Raw genomic sequence first — 21520 nt, forward strand, 5'->3', positions numbered from 1 at the left:
GTCCACTTCGAGTCTGTTTGACAGTGTGTGTGTGTGTGCGCGCGCACTGTGCTTGTGAGCGCTGACTCAAAACAATTTGGCGGGGTCTAAAAAAGTCTTAAAAAGTCTATAATTCAAAAGCTCAAAAATGTTAGGCCTAAAATTTCTTTAAAAAACACACACATATTTTCATCCCAGGTCTAAAATTTGATTCACCCAAGTCTTAAATTCTTATATCCGGCACGTCCATTCCGAGAACTGTCCGTAGAAAAGAAAAGAAAAATACTGTTGTGTTGTTGTTTCTACTGTCTGCATGCTGAAAAAGGTCCACACCAAAAGCAAAGGGGGTGCGTTTGTATTGTAGTCAATGTTGTTTGGGTAGGCGGGTAGTTCGTAGCGGTTAGCATAGCATCTAGCTTGTTGCATTCGGTTCATGGCAGATAAAAGCCTTTGATCGCCACAAATAGTTCTTAATTGGGTGGGGGTTGCTGTCTGTGCCTGTAGCAGTCATTGAGTTTGATAATCTGGCAGCATTCTCAGCAATTAGTCTTTTATTCATCTTTATGCATTATTAACAGTTTCGATTTGAAGGTAACACATGACGCTAACGAATCCTTTAGCGGCTCTCTTCTTCGGCTTTCTGTGAAGTACGTCATTATGTGGGTGCAACCCAGTGTGCCACTAAGTGTTAAGACGGAGACACTGCAGTTTGTGTGGTAACCGGTTAAATGGGAGCTAGTTTACGCACGCTGTTGTATTAAATTGAATTATTTGGACTTGCCTTGAAAAAAAACTTGTACAACCACATATTTTGAATGTGACTTATAAAATGTTCACTAGATATTTTACTTTTATTTAAGTATTTAGTTTTTCAAATTCATTTTATTGTGTATTGTACATGGTGTCAGGACACCGTTAAAAATACAAATGGCCCTAGAAATTTGATCAATAAAATCAACACTTTAATATATAATATACAATGTTTTAGAGTTATGTTTTACTAATTGTGAATTACTTTGTCTCTTATTAGGAATCATTATATTTATTCTCTTATTTTTTCTTATTTCAGCTACCTTTTTTTTGCCAAGTGGTGTCGTGTTTGCGGTGATGAAGTGGCGAGTTCTGGTGATGTGCTGTGTTACCGTCATCCTCAAAAACGGAATGTTTGTTCAATCATTGACATTGCATCTTCAAAGAAAGCAATTTTCAACACTTGAGCTTGGTGAATCATTTTTAAAATAAATAAACAAAAAATATATATATACACGTGAGGGTGATTAATAGTATTGATTTGAAAAATGTTAAATTGACCAAATTCTGATGTGCGGTATCGGCCCAAGGCTAGCAATATACAGGGCCAGTGCTGGTTCTGGCAGGGCCACCACTTGAAAAGGCTTAACGTAGAACCGTACTTTAGCTAAAGCATTATAGAGTGTACATAGGGTGCAAAATGTCTCTCTGAACAATGTTCCCCTGTGCTTTGAAAATTGGACTTAATTCCGTAAAAATTATGGGTTGGTTGAACCATCAACTCTTGCTCCTATTGTCAAGAATCACCTTTTAACATCGTCCAGTTCTGACCCTACTTTTGCCAGTTGGCGATGCAAAGGCCTGGCGCGGATTAGTGACTTTTATGTAGAACAATCTACTTATTCTAACGTCCCAAACCAGTCCCAAGGGTCCTGGGCTGACCAAGTGCTCACCCGAGACCCTGCTCAGAGGCGCGCCATATCTAATCTATCTATCCTTGGGATCCCTCGATCCTCAATTGCTCGACTGTAAAACGGAAGTGGGAGGAGGAGATTGGAACGTCGATATTAGCTGTTCAGTGGGTGCAAATATTTAATCTCGTACACTATTCTTCTATCTGTGCTAGGCATGGTCTGCTTCAATGCAAAGTTGTTTTCAATACAATACAAACGCGAGGCTTGCCAAGATCTACAAAATATTTAATCATAATTGCTCATTTTGATTGTACGCTAATATAGACTCTTAGAGCATGTGTTGCTTTCATTATAAAGCTTATATGTACGGCTTTTTTTTTTTTGTGGCGCCTGACAGATTAGTTTTTTGTCTTTTTGGTCCAATGTTTGTTGGGTTGCCGACCCCTGCCCTAGCCACTACATGATCACGTACAACTGTTGATCATATTTTATTTGTATAAATGTAAATTAGGGATGTACCGAAATGAAAGTTTTTTGCCGAAACCGAAAACCGGGAATGAAAAATGCTTGGCTGAAAGACAAAACGCAGAAAAAAAATATGCCAATTTTTTTTATCATTGCATTTATTATAATTAATTAAAATTATTATTATCTGGAGGTGGGGCTCGAAGACGAGCGTCTGGTGGCCGGGCCTACACCCATGGGGCCCGGCCGGGCACAGCCCGAAAAGGCAACGTGGGTCCCCCCTCCCATGGGCTCACCACCGGTGGAAGGGGCCAAAGGGGTCGGGTGCGCAGTGAGCTGGGTGGCAGCCAAAGGCGGGGGCCTTGGCGGTCCGACCCTCGGCTACTGAAGCTAGTTCTGGGGACATGGAATGTCACCTCTCTGACAGGGAAGGAGCCCGAGCTGATGTGCGAGGCTGAGAAGTTCCGACTAGATATAGTCGGACTCACCTCCACACACGGCTTGGGTTCTGGTACCAATCCTCTCGAGAGGGGCTGGACCCTCTTCCACTCTGGAGTTGCCCACGGTGAGAGGCGCAGAGCAGGTGTGGGCATACTCATTGCCCCCCGGCTGGGCGCCTGTGCGTTGGGGTTTACCCCGGTGAACGAGAGGGTAGCCTCCCTCCGCCTACGGGTGGGGGGACGGGTCCTGACTGTTGTTTGTGCTTATGCACCGAACAACAGCTCAGAGTACCCACCCTTTCTGGAGTCCTTGGAGGGTGTGCTGGAGAGCGCTCCCCCCGGGGACTCCCTCGTTCTGCTGGGGGACTTCAACGCTCACGTGGGTAATGACAGTGAGACCTGGAGGGGCGTGATTGGGAGGAACGGCCCCCCCGATCGAAACCAGAGCGGTGTTTTGTTGTTGGACTTCTGTGCTCGTCACGGACTGACCATAACGAACACCATGTTCAAGCACAAGGGTGTCCACATGTGCACTTGGCACCAGGACACCCTAGGCCGCAGTTCGATGATCGACTTTGTAGTCGTGTCATCGGATTTGCGGCCGTATGTGTTGGACACTCGGGTTAAGAGAGGGGCGGAGCTGTCAACTGATCACCACCTGGTGGTGTGTTGGCTCCGATGGCGGGGTAAGATGCTGGTCCGACCAGGCAGGCCCAAACGGATTGTGAGGGTCTGCTGGGAACGTCTGGCAGAATCCCCTGTCAGAAAGAGTTTCAACGCCCACCTCCGGCAGAGCTTCTCCGTTGTCCCGGGGGAGGCGGGGGACGTTGAGTCCGAATGGACCATGTTCCGTGCTTCCATTGTTGAAGCGGCCGATCGGAGCTGTGGCCGTAAGGTGGTTGGTGCCTGTCGGGGCGGCAATCCTCGAACCCGCTGGTGGACACCAGCGGTAAGGGATGCCGTCAAGCTGAAGAAGGAGTCCTATTGGGCCTTTTTGGCCTGTGGGACTCCGGAGGCTGCTGACAGGTACCGGCTGGCCAAGCGGAATGCGGCTTCGGTGGTCGCTGAGGCAAAAACTCGGACATGGGAGGAGTTCGGTGAGGCCATGGAGAACGACTTCCGGACGGCTTCGAGGAAATTCTGGTCCACCATCCGGCGTCTCAGGAGGGGAAAGCAGTGCGCCATTAACACTGTGTATAGTGGAGATGGGGTGCTGTTGACCTCGACTTGGGACGTCGTGAATCGGTGGGGAGAATACTTCGAAGACCTCCTCAATTCCACCAACACGCCTTCCTTTGAGGAAGCAGGGTCTGGGGACTCTGAGGTGGGCCCCCCTATCTCTGGGGTCGAAGTCACTGAAGTGGTTGGAAAGCTTCTCGGTGGCAGGGCCTCGGGGGTGGATGAGGTTCGCCCGGAGTTCCTAAAGGCTCTGGATGTAGTGGGGCTGTCGTGGTTGACACGTCTCTACAACATCGCGTGGACATCAGGGACAGTGCCTCTGGATTGGCAGACCGGGGTGGTGGTTCCTCTTTTTAAGAAGGGGGACCGGAGGGTGTGTTCCAACTTTAGAGGGATCACACTCCTCAGCCTCCCAGGTAAGGTCTATTCGGGGGTGCTGCAGAGGAGGATCCGTCGGGAAGTTGAATCTCGGATTCAGGAGGAGCAGTGTGGTTTTCGTCCCGGCCGTGGAACAGTGGACCAGCTCTACACCCTCAGCAGGATCCTTGAGGGTGCGTGGGAGTTCGCCCAACCAGTCCACATGTGTTTTGTGGACTTGGAGAAGGCGTTTGACCGTGTCCCTCGGGGAGTCCTGTGGGGGGTGCTTCGGGAGTATGGGGTACCGGGCCCCCTGATACGGGCTATTCGGTCCCTGTACGACCGATGTCAGAGTTTGGTCCGCATTGCCGGCAGTAAGTCGAATTCGTTTCCTGTGAGGGTCGGACTCCGTCAAGGTTGCCCTTTGTCACCGATTCTGTTCGTAATTTTTATGGACAGAATTTCTAGGCGCAGCCGGAGTGTCGAGGGGGTCCGGTTTGGTGGCCTCAACATTGCATCTCTGCTTTTTGCAGATGATGTGGTGCTGCTGGCTTCTTCAAGCCGTGATCTCCAGCTCTCACTGGAGCGGTTTGCAGCCGAGTGTGAAGCGGTTGGGATGAGGATCAGCACCTCCAAATCCGAGACTATGGTCCTCAGTCGGAAAAGGGTGGAGTGCTCTCTGCGGGTCGGGGATGAGGTCCTGCCCCAAGTGGAGGAGTTCAAGTATCTTGGGGTCTTGTTCACGAGTGAGGGTAGGTTAGAGCGGGAGATCGACAGACGGATCGGTGCAGCGTCTGCAGTGATGCGGACGCTGTATCGGTCCGTTGTGGTGAAGAAGGAGCTGAGCCGAAAGGCAAAGCTCTCGATTTACCGGTCGATCTACGTTCCTGTCCTCACCTATGGTCACGAGCTGTGGGTCGTGACCGAAAGAACAAGATCCCGGATACAAGCGGCCGAAATGAGTTTCCTCCGCAGGGTAGCCGGGCTCTCCCTTAGAGATAGGGTGAGAAGCTCGGTCATTCGGGAGGGACTCAGCGTCGAGCCGCTACTCCTCCACGTTGAGAGGAACCAGTTGAGGTGGCTGGGGCATCTGGTTCGGATGCCTCCTGGGCGCCTCCCTGGGGAGGTGTTCCGGGCATGTCCTACCGGCAGGAGGCCCCGGGGACGACCCAGGACACGCTGGAGAGACTACGTCTCACGGCTGGCCTGGGAACGCCTTGGGATCCCATCGGAGGAGCTGGCTGAAGTGGCTAGGGAGAGGGAAGTCTGGGCTTCCCTGCTAAAGCTGCTGCCCCCGCGACCCGACCCCGGATAAGCGGAATTGAAGACGGAACGGAACGGAATTAAAATTATAATATTATTATAAAATATTTATTTAGCACTGTCATTTTAACAAAGGACAATATAAATTTATATGTGCCCACAACGCAGACATGTTGTAATGTGTACATTAAACACCAAACGAGGGTTGAGCATTTTCTGGCAGTGCGAATGCACTTAATAGTCAATGTAGTTCGCACAGGCGGGCACGGGACAAGCTGCGGCGCACTTAAAATTCGCACATTCGCATTTCACCTATTCATCAACGTTTCAAAATAGATAAATACATTTGTTCGCACCAGCTAATCGGCTTCGGGAACGGACTGCAAAGTCACACAAAGCGTCCTGTACAGGTCTGTCGCTACCCAGAGATAGCGTTAAGTGTTACCGCGTTTAAAACTGTTGATAGCAATAGTGCTAGCATTAGCTAAAGTATTTAATGCGGCCACCGGGATGGCGGTGAAAAAGTGGAAGTGTTCGAGGGGCTCTTATAAGAAAAAAAGGGAAGGCGCTGCAGGAGAAAGAGTGGCTCACCTGTACTGCAGTACACGGCAGTTCTGTCTTTTTTCGACTCGCTTAAATGTTGTACACCAAGCAACGACCCTCTCCTCCGGTGTGCGCAATGACCCCGAGAGCTGCTGCGACCGACCGGTGCAAATTCACACGGTGAAAAGCCAGCGAGAAGCGAGACGGACACTCACCCCTGCGTTCGCTGTTTAATTCAAACAGATACTTGCTTGCAGCGTTTTTTTGCACAACATCCTATTTCGGCTGTATTCTTTCGGCTTTAATTTGTATTTTGGCCAAAAGCCGAAAATGGCAAAAATAGCCATTTTCGGCTGAAAATTTTCTGTGGCCGAATGTTCGGTGCATCACTAATGTAAATGTATTTATTTACAGAAAAGTAATAAAATTACCTATTAATTGCGAACTCAGTCTGTTTGCTGTGTGGACGTCCCCAAAGTGACCCGCATGTGCAGCAGAGGATACAATGTCACTCACAACGCTGTTTGCGGAAGTAAATACGTATGGTCCAGGTCAGGGCCACGGACTTTTATAAATCCATCGTCGGGGCTCATATTTTTACAGAGGAGTGATGCAGAAGGAGGTAGAAATAATGTTTTGTGAAAATGAGGCGAGCCTGTTCAGCGCCTCATCTCACGGTGACCTCTCCTTTTTTTCCTCTCCCTAACGATGACGTCACATCATTGCCACGCGTAATAAATGAGCCGTCTGCGTGGCTAAATTACTAATATCACCACCACAAATGTCATCTTTATACTTCATGTTTCAAGTGGGATTAAATTAAAGTCAATAAAGCCACATGTTACTCGAAACAACTTTGCCGATTCACGTAATTCTCCTGAGCCGTGCGGACCTCGCTGATGCGTCAAGCATAAAACAAGCTTAATGCCACCGCATGAAGCGAATATTAGACTTTTGATGACGTCGAGGTTGGATATATGCGACCTGGCCATTCAGACTGCGGTCGCATTGCAAAAATTCAGATACGTATCCGATCTAGGACCACATATGAAAGGCTACGTTCACACTGCAGGTCTTAATGCTGAATTCCAACTTTTTGGTGAAATCAGATTTTTTTGAGTAAGCGTTCACCTATTAATTGCGACCTCAGTCTGTCTGCTGTGTGGACGTAATGCGTCCCTAAAGTGACCCGCCTGCGTAGAAGAAGATACAACGTCACTCACAACGCTGTTTGCGGAAGTAAATATGTATGGTCCAGCAGCGTGTCAGGGCCACGGACTTTTATAAGTCCGTCGTTGGAGCTCATATTTTTACCATCTCATATTTACAGAGGAGTGCAGGAGGAGGTAGAAATAATATTTTGTGAAAATGAGGCGAGCCTCTTCAGCGCCTCATCTCACGGAGACCTCTCCTTTTTTTTATTTCCCTAACGATGACATCACGTCATCGCCACGCGTAATAAATGAGCCGTCAGCGTGTTTAAATTACTAATATCACCACCACAAATGTCAGCTTTATACTTTGTTTCAAGTGGGATTAAATTAAAGTCACGGATGCGTCAAGCATAAATCAAGCTTAATGACCCCGCCCGCATGGAGTGCATATTGGACTTTTGATGACGTCTAGGCCCTTTAGACTGCGGTCGCATTGCAAAAAATCAGATACGTATACGATCTAGGATCCACATATGACAGTGACCCAGGTCGGATGTGAAAAAATTGTAATTGAGCCGTTCAGACTGACAAAAAAGTCAGATACAGGTCGCATTTGGGCAAAAAAATCTGATCTGGATCGCATTTGCCTGCAGTGTGAATGTAGCCTGATTTCCAAATGTGATGCATTGTGGCTGTCAATAATTGTTGACTTTTTTTTTTCACTTGTGTAGACGCATCACACTTGCTAATTAGTGTGTGAATAGGAATAGAATAACACGTAACAAGACAAAAATAATGTTTTTTTTTTTTTTGTGCTTTCCACTTGCAGTCAGACATGCTGCGGTCCCTTTCCACCACTCGTCCAACAGTCAACACTGAAGATCTGCTCAAGGTCAAGAAGTTCACAGAGGACTTTGGGATGGAGGGCTGAGTGAATGATTTCCCCAACCATAAATACGTCAAACTGCTCCTAGAAACACACCTCTGCCATTCTCATCATCGTACCATCCCTCTTATAGCCTTCTCTCCATTGGTTCATTGCCTCTCTTGGATTTCACAAGAGAAAGCCCCGCAACAATGGATTTCGCCCAGAGATTCATCCACGCTACTTGTTTGGAATTCTTAGAGAAAGTACTGGCCAAATGCTGCAACAGAAAACTTGGTGTGACTCCCTATTTTAGATGATGCACCATTAAAAAGCTGCCGCTACAGTACAACACACTTTGACTTTTACGAAGGGTAACGGAAGGATTGTACATTTTGTTGCCATTTTGGTTGGTTTGAAGAATAATGACAACAAAAAATCAAAAAAGTTTGCTTAATGTACATGTCATCGTATTATTTAGTTATTTAATTTGAGTGTCATTTGTAGATCATTGCTGCCTCTACTATGTCTATGCGTTTCAGCATTTTACTGTTACTGGCTGATACTTTTAAACATTGATACTAAAAATCTGTAGCTAAGTTTGTCTCTTTGATGAAATTATATATGGTGAAATGCCTAAAAGCTGTTATTGACCATTCAAACATTGGACATTACATTGCGTATTTTATGTCACATGGTCTTCATATCAGCTTTCCTAAAGTAGTGTTTCTCAGCCGTGGTCCTTGAGTACCCCTATCCAGCCTGTTGTCCATGTCTCCCACAAGCAACACAGGTGTTTCAAACGACAGCTAATCAGCAAGCTCTGCATGAAGCCTGATAACGATCCTGAGCTGTGTTTCCATGTCTAGAGAGACATGGAAAACTGGATAAGGGTTCTCAAGGACCTGGGCTAAGAACCAGTGTCCTAAAAGATATAAATTAGTAACACTTTTTGTTTCTAATAGAAACAATCTTTATTTGTTGATGGTTTATTTAGACAGTTTATTTCCTAAAAAACCTGATCCTACACCATACAGTGTTTGATTTTGCTCATTTATTCCTACAGAATAAACAGTTATTTCGTTGATGAGTCATGGTGAATGCCCAAGTCCCCCATCTCTTGGTGAAGGCTCTTAGACACATGTCACTGCTCTGGACTATCTGCAAACTATTTCACTGTCATTTATTGTGTTGTCAGCTACCGTATACTGACTGAAGATTGAGCTCTCATGGTACCAATAATCCAATCCAGCTCTGTTCAGGATATAAGCTTATCTGCAAGTGATGGAGATAGTATGCTGTGAGAGCATCATTGTATTCATGATGGAGGTCCAACTCAGTCAAGGGTCATTAATTGTCCCTGTAGCAGAGGTGGAAAAACGTGGTCCTTCAGGGCCGGAGTCCTGCAAGTTTTGGATGTTTCCATTCTCCAACACAGCTGATATATGATTAGCTCATCATCAAGCTCTGCATAAGCCTGATAACGCTCCTGTTGATTGGGATCAGTTACGTTGGAGCTACAAAACCTGCAGGAATCTGACCCTCGAGGACTATGTTTGCCCACCACCCCATTGGGCGACTGGTCATGTGAATATTACTGCTAATTTAAGGTGCATTAATAAAAACCTACATTTCAATAGTTTGGACTAACCCTAACCCTTTTTGACATGGTCTGTATCATCAAGATTCAATAAACTTGTAAATATCAGCTATATTCTGCATTTCTGACATTTACTTTATTTTGGGGGGCAATCAATCTGAGGATAATGGGGAGGAAAACTTGCAGCAAATACTGTACAGTGTACACAATATGGAAATTCAGCTTAATGTTCAAAATACAGTGGAACCTCAGAGTTCACGTCTCGCAACTCATACACTTAGACCAGAAAATTAGAGTAAAAAAGGCCTCAGAGTTCGACCTATTTCTCAGAGCCCGAACACCCAAGCAAAGCCGAACGTACATTGAACAGGTAGCTGAGCAATGCCCAATGCACACGTGACGGTAGATGAGACAAGCTGCCGCTCATTTCAAATCAGGCAGTCAGTGGTTTAGGGGTGCTATAAGTACGTTGAGGGGCGCTCGGGTGCTACAAAGAGGGGGGGTATGTGATAGGTAGCTTGTCGTGGTTTGGGGGTACTTCCCGCTCCAAAAATTGTCAGTGAGTAAACCAAATCTAATAAAAGTTATGCAAAGGAGAAAATGACTTAAAATATAATCATATCCCAACCCTAATTTCTTGAGACAGGTACTCTTTTTGATACAACAGCTCCTCATCATACGCATGGACAGTATGCATGTTTCTGGAGTAAACCAGCTCCCCACAGTTTACAGTGAGAATTAACAAAAATGGACCTTGGACTTGTTTTGGAATTTTTCTTTTAAATGAAACACACAACATAAAATACATTAGTAGACTTTAAATCCCCTCTAAATAACTTTTCAACCTTCAATTCATATCTTCATAATTCTCCTGATGAAACATTGATTTACAGCTTAATGAAACCTTTGTCATGATCTAGGGGGTCTGTATCATTTTTACTGGCACTTAATAACTTTGAGGTGGATGGTGTGAACTCTACCACACACAAAAAAAAACTACAACCGTGCAGACTACTTTACGGCATATGTCCTTTCCCCAGTGCTTCCAGACGTAGGTCGAGTCAAACGTCTACGCACGATTACTGTTATCATGCAGAAGCTACAAAACACCCCAAGAAACGAAGATTTTTGTCTGAGGCAACAATAATAATGATGATTAAAAGCCTACCTGGATGTGTAAAAAGCACAGTACAGGATTTCACTCGTTGGCGTCTGCTTTCCAACCGACGCTGCCTTTGTGGGGAATTGGCTCTTTGTAGTAGGTAGCGTTCCATGTTCAAAAATCTAAATAATTATGCTAATGTTAGCTATCGGAAAATTGCATGGTAGCAATAAATAGCCAGCAGTTTGCCCTTCCACACTGACGCGCAACACGCCACGCAACACTCAAAAGTTGTGTGCTTTTTTGTTTACGAATGCTTGTGAATGCATCGCGGGAAGGCAGGGGAGCATAGCGTTTGTGTGTGTACATTAAAGAAGACCAGATCACAACCACCGTCTGCTATTAACATGCTTGAGAAACGTTACAGTGCTGTATAAAGAAAAAATAGAAAATAGCCACTGGAAACAATGTAATTTAGTCAAACTGCGTGCGCCTGGGACATCCGGATTTCACGATGGTCAGCGTTTGTCCATATGGGAAATGTGATTCTTTCAAGGGAAATTCAAGGGAAAAAAAATACTGTACCGGTTTTATCCAAAGGTGCCGCCATAATCAACGAAAGCCAAATGCTGCTTTGTTCTGCTTTAACTTAATACAGAAGGTTTGTTTTTCTGTACTGTTCTTTAAAAAAAAAAAATACATTCACATACACAAAAAAAGAAACGAGCTTGAATCTATAAAATATTAATGCATGTACAAGTCTGTGTATTGGTGAAGTGCAGACACATATGAAACATATTAACAAAACAAATTGACTTTAGCACTGTTTGTGTCTGCTTTTTTACTTCTTGTCTTTAATACAAATACTTTAAAATGGAGCTTTTGTTTGCTAAAACAATCTTATGTCCATAAGACTTACTCCATGAGGCTCCTTTTTTCTGTGCAGACACACACGTTAGTAAGCTAGCTAATAGCAACCAGGGTTGGGTGGGTTACTTTTAAAATGTATTCTGTTACAGTTAGAAGTTACCTGCTAATAATGTAGTTAGTAACGTAATCCAAGTACCATGATATTAAAGTAATGTAACTTGATCACTTTTGGATTACTTCAATACCAAATATGCTCATGAAGACAAAATATAACTAAATCTCACCACAATATATATATTTCTATACAGTATGCCCCTGCCATTTGCGGGTGACAGGGACCAAGGCAACCTACTAATAGCAAAAATGATGATGGTGGCGCGTGCAGATGCAGCGACCTCTCGCTCTCCTGAAAGTTCGGTGTTTTGTTTGTCCGAAGATTTTACAAATACAGTCAAGCATTTAGAAAAACGACATTTGCAGTGTTTTTGGATCACTGAAAGGAAAGTTGCTAAAAGAGCTCGGACTGCTCCGCCAGCCTGCCCCCACACCGGACTCGTCCGCTACTCCAACTACGAAGAAGAGACGCCGGTGGCGGTGTGCAAGGAAGCAGAAGAGGGGTAAGCGCGGAGGTATCAGGGCTAGGCTAGCAGGTAATCCAACTTGCCCAGCCATACCATCTATACTCCTGGCTAACGTGCGATCGCTGGACAACAAAATGGACTACATTCGACTGCTAAGATCTGTGGTGTTTGCAGAAATATAGTTACATGGGTGTTGTAACAGCAAGTTGCCTCAAGAGGGCACAAAGTTTCCATATGAAGCACTGTTAATTTTGAGACCGCCAGTAGAGCAAACGGAGTGGAGCTGTTGCTATTGTTCACGAGGCTGAATTAAACAAGGAAACGCAACCACTTTCTTCTCTGTGGTTTTTCACCGTGGCACATCCAAACAACTTATTCTGGACACAACAGATTCCTGGCGACGAGCATATTGAGGCATTCCTCAGTAGCTTAAAATTACCTCAGTTAACTACTGAATATAAAGATATGTTAGATGTGCCACTTACTATAAACGAGATGTACAGTGCTCTAGATAGTATGCCTAATGGCAAAGCACCTGGCCCGGATGGTTATCCGGCTATATTTTTTAAGCACTTTTGGTTAATGCTTACTCCATTATTCTTAAGAGTAGTAACAGAAATTAAAACTGATGGTTACATACTTCCACAAATCAATACAGCAGCAATTAAACTTTTATTAAAGCCAGAAAAAGACCCCACCCTTCTCTCAAGTTACCGTCCGATTTCACTAATTAACACTGATATTAAAATTATTGCTAAGGCTTTCGCATCTAGACTAGAAACAGAAATCTCGACAATCATTCATAGCGACTAAACGGGCTTTATTAAAGGTCGTCACTCTACTAATAATATTAGGAGGCTCTTTAACCTTATTAGCAGGTCACATCGGCATGATAAAAAGGCAGTTATTATATCGTTGAATGCAGAAAAAGCCTTCGACAAAGTTAACTGGTCCTTCCTCTTTGCTGTTTTAAATAAATTAGGCTTTGGGAAGTCACTGGGTGTCAGTATTATATGATTCTCTTAAAGCTACAGTTACTACTAATGGGATTATATCTCAGAGTTTTACTCTACAGAGAGGCACAAGACAGGGATGCCCGCTGTCCCCTTTAATATTCATTGAGCCACTTGCATTAGCTATACGTCAGGAAAGGAGGATTCAAGGAATTCACTCTGGGGTAACAGAACACAAAATTTATCTATATGCCGATGATATTTTACTTTATTTAGAAAAACCTGCTATTTCGTTAGGGGAAGTATTTAACTTAATAACTAAATTTCACACATTTATCAGATTATTCTATTAACTGGACAAAATCAACACTACTACCTATTACAGAAAATTCATGGAACCCTGCAAGCCAGGACCCACACTACTCATTTCCTATAGACAATTTAAAATACTTAGGCATAAAAATCTCAACTAAATTAACTGATTTAATTCATTTAAACTTTACTCCACTTCTGGAAAGCATTTATAGTGACTTGGAGCGCTGGAATAATCTTCCCATTTCTCTAATAGAACGAGTAGCCACCATTAGAATTAAAGTTTTACCCAAAATAAATTATTTTTTCTCAATGATTCCATTTAAACCTGCGTCTAACTGGTTCCAGTTGTTGGACTCGGCCGTTACAAAATGTTACTGGGGAAAAAAAAGAAGAAGCAAAGATTAGTCCATCTACTCTTCAGAAAAGTAAATCCAAAGGAGGTCTAGAGGCACCAAATTTATGGCTAACCAGCTACAATATATTATTCTTTGGGCACAACCCAACAGAGATATTAACTGTTGGCTGGAACTAGAACAGAAGGATTGTAATAACCTCAGACTTTTAGATGTGCTCTTTATTACATCGATTAAGCGACACAATTGTTTTAAAAACCCAATGATTTCCATCACCCTGACTGCCTGGTGAAAGGCACTAGAAATTACAAAAGCCCAATTATAGCCCTGTGGGCTTTCATATACATACATATTTCATACACAAACATATGGCATAACCCCGACTTTCAACTTAACAACCAATCGTTTTATTTAGGTGTGAAGGCGCAGAAAGGAATTACACATCTCCACCATCTTTTCTCAGATAATAAAAATAATTATATCGTATACATCCTTGCTCCAAAAATACAAAATAAAAAACGGAAATTTTTTACATTATCTGCAAGTTAAAAGTGATAAAGAAACAAATTCCAAAACTTCGGGGTATGCTCCAACCACCTGTTTTAGCTAAAGATATTACAAAGCTTTCTCTGACAACAAGACACAACATCTTAAAAATATATAAGTTACTTTCGTATACTGATAAAATGTATTTACCCATCTGGAAACGGGAGACAGACTTGTCTAAAGCTCCAGAATCTGACTTTTGGATTCAAGTTTGTGAAAACGTATTTAAAATGACAAAACACACAAATTTACAACTTATCCAATATAAAATTATTCATAGAACATTCATTACTCAATTTATAATGAAGAAAATAGGACTCTCAGACTCCGACATTTGTCTCCAGTGTTTACAAAACACTACAGACACTTATTTTCATGCTTTATGGTTATGCACTCCGGTTATGTATTTCTGGACTAAAATCTTAGAAAAACTTTCCACTGCCTTGGAATGTAGGATACCTTTATCTCCAAACTTGTGTTTGCTAGGTGACCTAACAACTGACTTACCACGTAAATATTTTCAATCTACACTTGTAGCCCTTAGTATTGCTAAAAAAACAATTCTTGTTAACTGGAAAAATAAACAAACTCTGAATATCAACCAATGGTCTAACCTACTCATAAATCACATTTTTATGAAAAAATATCTGCCTCGAATAAAAACCAAAGATTAAATTTGATGGAAACATGGTAGATGATGATAGAATGATAGAAAAATATAGAATATTTTAATCTAAATCTGTTTACTTATTTCTGCATATTAGCGAGAGCCACCACATTGCGATAACTTATATTGCTGTTTCTGTATTTGGCAATTTGTAAGTAATGGTTGTGTTTTTATAGTCAGGAACCCAGTTACTGACAGCAGGATCAAGCAGACAACATCAAATGACACCTGACAGTCACCAACTCCTCAAGATTCACTTCCAATGGGCACTAAGGGTTAATATTCGGAATCACTGCATGCCAGTGGGTTAACTCTGTAGGTGCTGTCTCCCCTGGCTGACCATGGCTCTGCTCCTCTGTTGGCTGCTGGGTGGCGGTGCTCTCCCTGGTGTCCAGGGCGGCGGCGCGGTCCATCACTCCGTGCCCGGCGACGCGGTTCGGGGCGGGTGGGCCTCCGGGGTGCCCTGTGGGTCCCTCTCCCCGCCCGTCCTCCGCCTCCCAGTCCCTTCTCCCTCGTCACCCTTCCTCCTCCTCCCCCCTCTCTCTGCTGCCCTGCCGCTGCCCCTTGCCCTACTTGTCGTCTCCTCCCCCCGGTGTATGGGATTTTTAATAGGTTTTAGGTGAATTAATGAGTACACACTCACACGCACGCACACATACACACACGCACATGCACATACTGACACACATACAAAAAAAGAGAGAGAAAAAAAAAAAGAGAGCAATCATGATATGTCGAATCGGTAAGTTACCGAATGAACAATACTGAGCTTTCTCTTAGAGAAAAATAAAATAAAATAACATAATTTTTTTTTTTTTAAGATTCCTAGCGACGAGGATGGGATGTTGCTGGTGGTGAGAAGAGGTTTTTTTGCAAGATAAAAACTCCGTCGAAACGAGAGAAAGTGTTGCAGCTAAAATGGCGACGGCGTTCAGGGGGACGACCTGCACTTCGACGAAAATGAAGAAAGCTTCGAGGCCTATTTGGAAAGGTTAGAACAGTTCTTTGTGGCAAATGGACTCAGCTATGGAGATGAAAAGTCAAAGTCAGTGTTTTTGACAATGGTTGGTAAGAAGAACCACACACTGCTAATGGACTTGTGTGCACCCGAGAAGCCCTCCGAAAAGAAATTGTCTGATCTCATCGAGCTCCTGCGCACATATTTTGTGCCAAAGACGAACTTTATTGCAGAAAGATATAAGTTCAACACAAGAAATCAGCGAGAGAATGAGTCTACGAGTGAGTATATGGCTAACTTACACTGTAAAAAAATGATTTTGGAGAGAGATAAATGTAATCCACGAAAATCATGTAAAGTTTACATGATTACTTTAGACAGCAAAGTAATGACCAAATACAGGGTAAATTAAACTCACAATATCTCATATATAACAGTAAAAAGTGTTACAGACAAAAACTGAATAAAACATACACAGAAAAATGTAGTAAAATATACCCAACAGCCACCCCTCTGTACTGCGTTATATGTGCATGTGTCATCACCCGACGAGGTTGTGAAGTCTGGAATCTTCTACTCGCCCACACGCCGACTCACACCCAGCCGGACTGGACTTGTGCGAAAACAGCATAATATGGCCTTCAATCAATCAATCAAACTATAGCCTACATGCTTTTTAATGTCAATTACAGAAGGATTTTTGCTATTTGTAGGCTGCCCGGGTCCCTATCACCAGCAAATAGCAGGGGCACATTGAATATATATTGTGGTGATATTTATTTTATTTTGTCTTCATGAGCATACTCGGATATTGGAGTAATCCAAAAGTAATCCAAAGTAATAAAGTTACATTACTTAAATAATATGGTACTTGGATTATGTTACTAACTACATTACACCGAGAAAGAGCCAGCAGTGGTCCCTGACAATGCAGCAAATATGTCCGTAGCTGTCGAGATTACTGGATATCTACACGTTCGCTGTTTCACTCGTGTTGAATCTCGCTGTGCAACGTGCCCTAAAACTGCCAAATGTCGCTCGACTCCTTGGAAGAATTAGAAGAATTTGCACATTCTTCCATATGAGCAGCCCAGCAGCTGAGGCCCTGAAGAGGAACCAAAAGATGTTAGGCCTTTCACACCACACTGTAAAAAACGATTATGGAGAGAGGTAGATATAATCCACGAAAATCATGTAAGATTTACCTGATTACTTTAGACAGCAAAGGAATTACCAACTACAGGGTAAATTTAACTCACACTATCTAATATGTAACAGTAAAAAGTGTTACAGACAAAAACTGAATAAAACATTCTTCCATATGAGCAGCCCAGCAGTTGAGGCCCTGAAGAGGAAACAAAAGATGTTAGGCCTTTCACACCACACTGTAAAAAACGATTATGGAGAGAGGTAGATATAATCCACGAAAATCATGTAAGATTTACCTGATTACTTTAGACAGCAAAGGAATTACCAACTACAGGGTAAATTTAACTCACACTATCTAATATGTAACAGTAAAAAGTGTTACAGACAAAAACTGAATAAAACAATCACAGAAAAATTTAGTAAAATATACCCAACAGCCACCCCTCTGTACTGCATTATATGCGCATGCGTCATCACCCGACGAGGTTGTGAAGTCCGGAATCTTCTACTCGCCCAGACGCCCACCCACACTCAGCTGGACTGGACTTGAGATAAGTCCAGTGGGTTCACCTGTGTCTTTCACTCACGGATATAAACACAAATTTATTAAATGACGATATATTCTATATGAGTCGCAGTCTGTGTGACCTAAAGTTTGTATTGGCGACTCGGGAGCGTTTGTACTCTTTCCGTGCATTTCGCTAACACGTTATACATGAATTATGCTAAAGCTCTCATCACGGTACTGCGTAGCTGATTTAAGCCTACAACGGAAGTTAATAGTCTGTAGCGGCGCTACAGCTTCTGTGACTGGTGTAGATGGGTGTGTTTGCGTGGTAGAAGTTGAGGAATTTTTCCGGGAGTTATTGTCTCGATGTCATGATTGGGGTCAGCTGTTTCTGTTTTCCCTTGCAGTTGCTGGGGAAACAGCTGGAGGGCGAATCCCGCCAAACACACCTGCTGCCTATTAGCTCGTCAGGCCAAGATAAAAGCCTGACAGAAGCAGCAAGGAGTGTCGGGTTATTACTCCGTGATGCTACTCTGTATCTCACACTACTCGCTGTTCTATCCGCCCTCGGGCGTGATTTTGTGTTTCCTTGTTTTTGATTAAAACTAAGTTATCAGCATCACTGCCGTGGCTCTCCTACCTTCCTGCATTTGGGTCCTCCACTCCGTTTCGTGACAGCCAACTTCAACCGTGACAGATCGTGACAGAATAACCCGACCACAATGGACCCCGCAGACCCCAACAGCCTGTGCCAGGCCATGGCCAGCCATGGGCGTTTACTCGGACAGCACGAGCAATACTTCAGCGAGCTGAAGGAGGCAATGTCGACGCTAACCGCCCAGATCGGGCGGCTCACCTTGAAGGTGGAGCGGAGGTCGGAAGACTTACGACCAGCCGGGGCGTCACCTGTCTCCTCCGTGTCCCGATCAGCTGGCAACTTTGTTCTTCGGGAACCCAATATTCCCCATCCTCCACGCTACTCTGGCGAAATTGGTGGGTGTGAACAATTCATTCACCAATGTAGCCTGGTTCTCGATCAACAGCCGCACACTTTCCCGAACGATGGCGCCAAGGTCGCTGTTGTAATGAGCCTACTTTCCGGCCAGGCGGCATTATGGGCGATGGCAGTCAGTAAAGCCAATCCAGAGCTCCGAGCTTTATTTCCTGCCTTCCTGGCGGAATTTAGAAACGTTTTCGACCACCCAGTAAAAGGGAAGGAAGCGGGCAGCCGCTTGCTGGACCTCCAGCAGGCCGACTTGTCCGTGGCAGAATACTCCATTTCCTTCCGGGTTTTGGCGGCCGAGAGCCGTTACGACGAAGCGGCGCTGTGTGGGATCTTTCGGCGAGGACTCAGCCCGCGAATCAAGGACGAGCTGGCGGCACGGGACGAGACGTCCCGCCTGGAGGAACTCATCAACCTGGCCATCCGCTTGGACAACAGGTTGCGGGAGCGGCAGCGGGAACGGGAGGAGGAGCGACGACCTAAGGCAGCAGACACTGCCGCTCAGCCGGTTTCGACCACGTCCGCGGGGCACTTCTTCGGCGTCTCGCCTTCCGACGCTTCGTGGCGACGCCCTCCTGCGGAAGATGGCATCGAGCCTATGCAGCTGGGGGGAGGACGGCTCTCTGCAGCGGAACACAGGAACCGGTGGAGAAATCAGGCGTGCCAATATTGTGGTCGGCCCGGACACCAATCGGCCACGTGTTGGAGGCGGCCTGATAGACGTCGGGACGTCGCACCCGTTCCAGCCACAACCATTCAACCCCGACGCAACAACCAGTGTGAGTACTCCCAGTCCACGGGATCAGGTGACCCAAATGGCCAGTTGGACACTAAAAGGCTCCAATTGTCAGGAGAAATGACATGGGGTGGGGTGAATGTAAAGATGACGGCTTTGGTGGACTCTGGGGCTGATGATTGTATTGTCGACCCGAGAATTGTTAACATCTTGAAATGTCCGGTGATTAGACTCGAGAAAACCAAGGAGCTGTATGACCTCAACGGGCGCCTCTTGGGGGTGATTACACATAGAACAGAGAGTCTACATATGCGTTTATCGGGAAATCACGTGGAGACTAGACAGTTTTTCATTATGCCCTCCAGGTCAGCCCCAGTGGTCCTGGGTCTGACTTGGCTGGCCAGGCACAACCCTGACATAAACTGGGGCATGCCTAGGTTAGAGAGATGGAGCTTGTTTTGTCACTCACATTGCCTGCAGTCAGCCGTAAACCACCACCGTAGTCCAGCTAAAGCAATAATGGAATCTATTAACCTAGAAAATGTGCCAGTAGAATACCACGACTTACGGGAAGTTTTTAGTAAAGACCGGGCCTTATCTCTCCCTCCGCATCGACCTTATGATTGCGCGATAGAATTGGTTCCTGGCGCACCACTGCCTAGTACACGCCTGTACCGAATAGCCAAGCCGGAACTCCAAGCCCTTAATGAATATGTCACAACGTCGCTGGCTGCCGGGCTTATTCGGCCTTCCAAGTCGCCTCTAGGGGCAGGATTTTTCTTCGTTGAGAAAAAAGACAAGACTCTACGCCCTTGCATCGATTTCCGTAGTCTGAATAACATAACAATTAAAAACAAATACCCATTACCGCTAATGGAGTCAGCATTTGCTCCATTACATTCTGCTGCGGTGTTTACCAAATTAGACCTTCGCAGTGCCTACCATCTGGTTAGGATAAGGGAGGGCGACGAATGGAAAACATCGTTTAGAACACCCATCGGGCATTTTGAGTATTTGGTTATGCCTTTTGGCCTCTCAAACGCTCCCGCAGTGTTTCAATGTTTCATTAATGATGTCTTGCGTGACATGCTTAATCACTTTTGTTTTGTTTATCTTGACGACATTTTGATTTTCTCTAGAAATCTAGCAGAACATCGACAACACGTTCGGCTGGTTTTGGAGCGACTGCTGGAAAACCGGCTATACGTGAAGGCAGAAAAGTGTGCGTTTCACACCAGTTCGGTCCAGTTCCTCGGCTATATTGTGGAGAGGGGTCAATTGAGAGCCGACCCGGCCAAGATCCAGGCCGTGGTCGAGTGGCCAACACCCACGTCAAGAAAGCACTTGCAGAGGTTCCTGGGGTTCGCTAATTTCTACCGTCGGTTCATCCGCGACTATAGCATGAAAGCGGAACCTCTGACGAGGCTGACGTCTACCAAGATTCCGTTTATTTGGACTCAGCAGGCTGAGGCCGCTTTTGTTAAATTAAAATTATTATTTTCACGTTCACCGGTTTTGACACACCCTAACGAGGCTCTTCCATTTGTGGTCGAGGTGGATGCTTCAGAGACGGGAGTGGGGGCGGTGTTGTCCCAACGGTTCCCGGTTGACCTGAGGCTGCATCCCTGTGCCTTCTTCTCACGTCGGCTCAACCAGGCGGAGCGCAACTACGATGTGGGCAACCGTGAGCTGCTGGCCATTATTTTTGCGTTGCAGGAGTGGCGGCACTGGCTGGAGGGCGCGGCGGAACCCTTCCAGATCTTCACGGACCACAAGAACTTGTCGTACCTCCGGTCCGCTCAGAGACTAAATCCCCGTCAAGCGCGTTGGGCCCTGTTCCTGACACGTTTTAATTATATCATCACTTACCGACCAGGAGCCCGGAATACCAAGCCGGATGCCTTGTCCCGCATGCACGGTCCAGCCGCCGAGGGGTCTCCACCCGAAACGATCGTGCCGGAGAACAGAGTGTTGGGAGCCCTCCAGTGGGAGGTAGAGCGAAAGGTGGTGGAAGCAACTGGCGACACGCAGACCCCGGTAGCATGCCCTGGGAATAAGTTGTTTGTACCCACACACCTTCGTCAAGAGGTGCTGCAGTGGGGGCATGTGTCAAAAGTGGCATGTCATCCTGGGGTGGGTCGAACGCTGTCCCTAATAGCACAGAAGTTTTGGTGGCCAGGGCTACGCAAGGACATAAAAGAGTATGTCACGTCCTGTACGGTGTGTGCTCGTAATAAGCCCTCTCGCCATATGCCAGCCGGTCAGCTCCG

General features: G+C 45.2%; 1 protein-coding gene across 4 annotated transcripts in view; it reads left to right on the forward strand.

Moving 5' to 3' along the window:
- vps4a (vacuolar protein sorting 4 homolog A) overlaps window positions 1-9621 on the forward strand; it is a 73474-nt gene extending 63853 nt beyond the window's left edge. For 3 of the 4 annotated variants that reach the window (XM_086073613.1, XM_086073615.1, XM_086073616.1), the window contains one exon: window positions 7874-9621. In XM_086073613.1, coding sequence (XP_085929739.1) covers window positions 7874-7975 — 102 coding nt within the window. In that variant the 3' untranslated portion in view covers window positions 7976-9621. The remainder of the gene's footprint in view (window positions 1-7873) is intronic. The other variant, XR_015094595.1, reaches the window with a different exon arrangement.
- Window positions 9622-21520: the final 11899 nt, after the last annotated feature.

Source organism: Leptonotus elevatus, chromosome 4 (genome assembly GCF_054856555.1).
Source record: "Leptonotus elevatus isolate MCC_2025b chromosome 4, RoL_Lele_1.0, whole genome shotgun sequence".
Classification (NCBI taxonomy): Eukaryota; Metazoa; Chordata; class Actinopteri; order Syngnathiformes; family Syngnathidae; genus Leptonotus; species Leptonotus elevatus.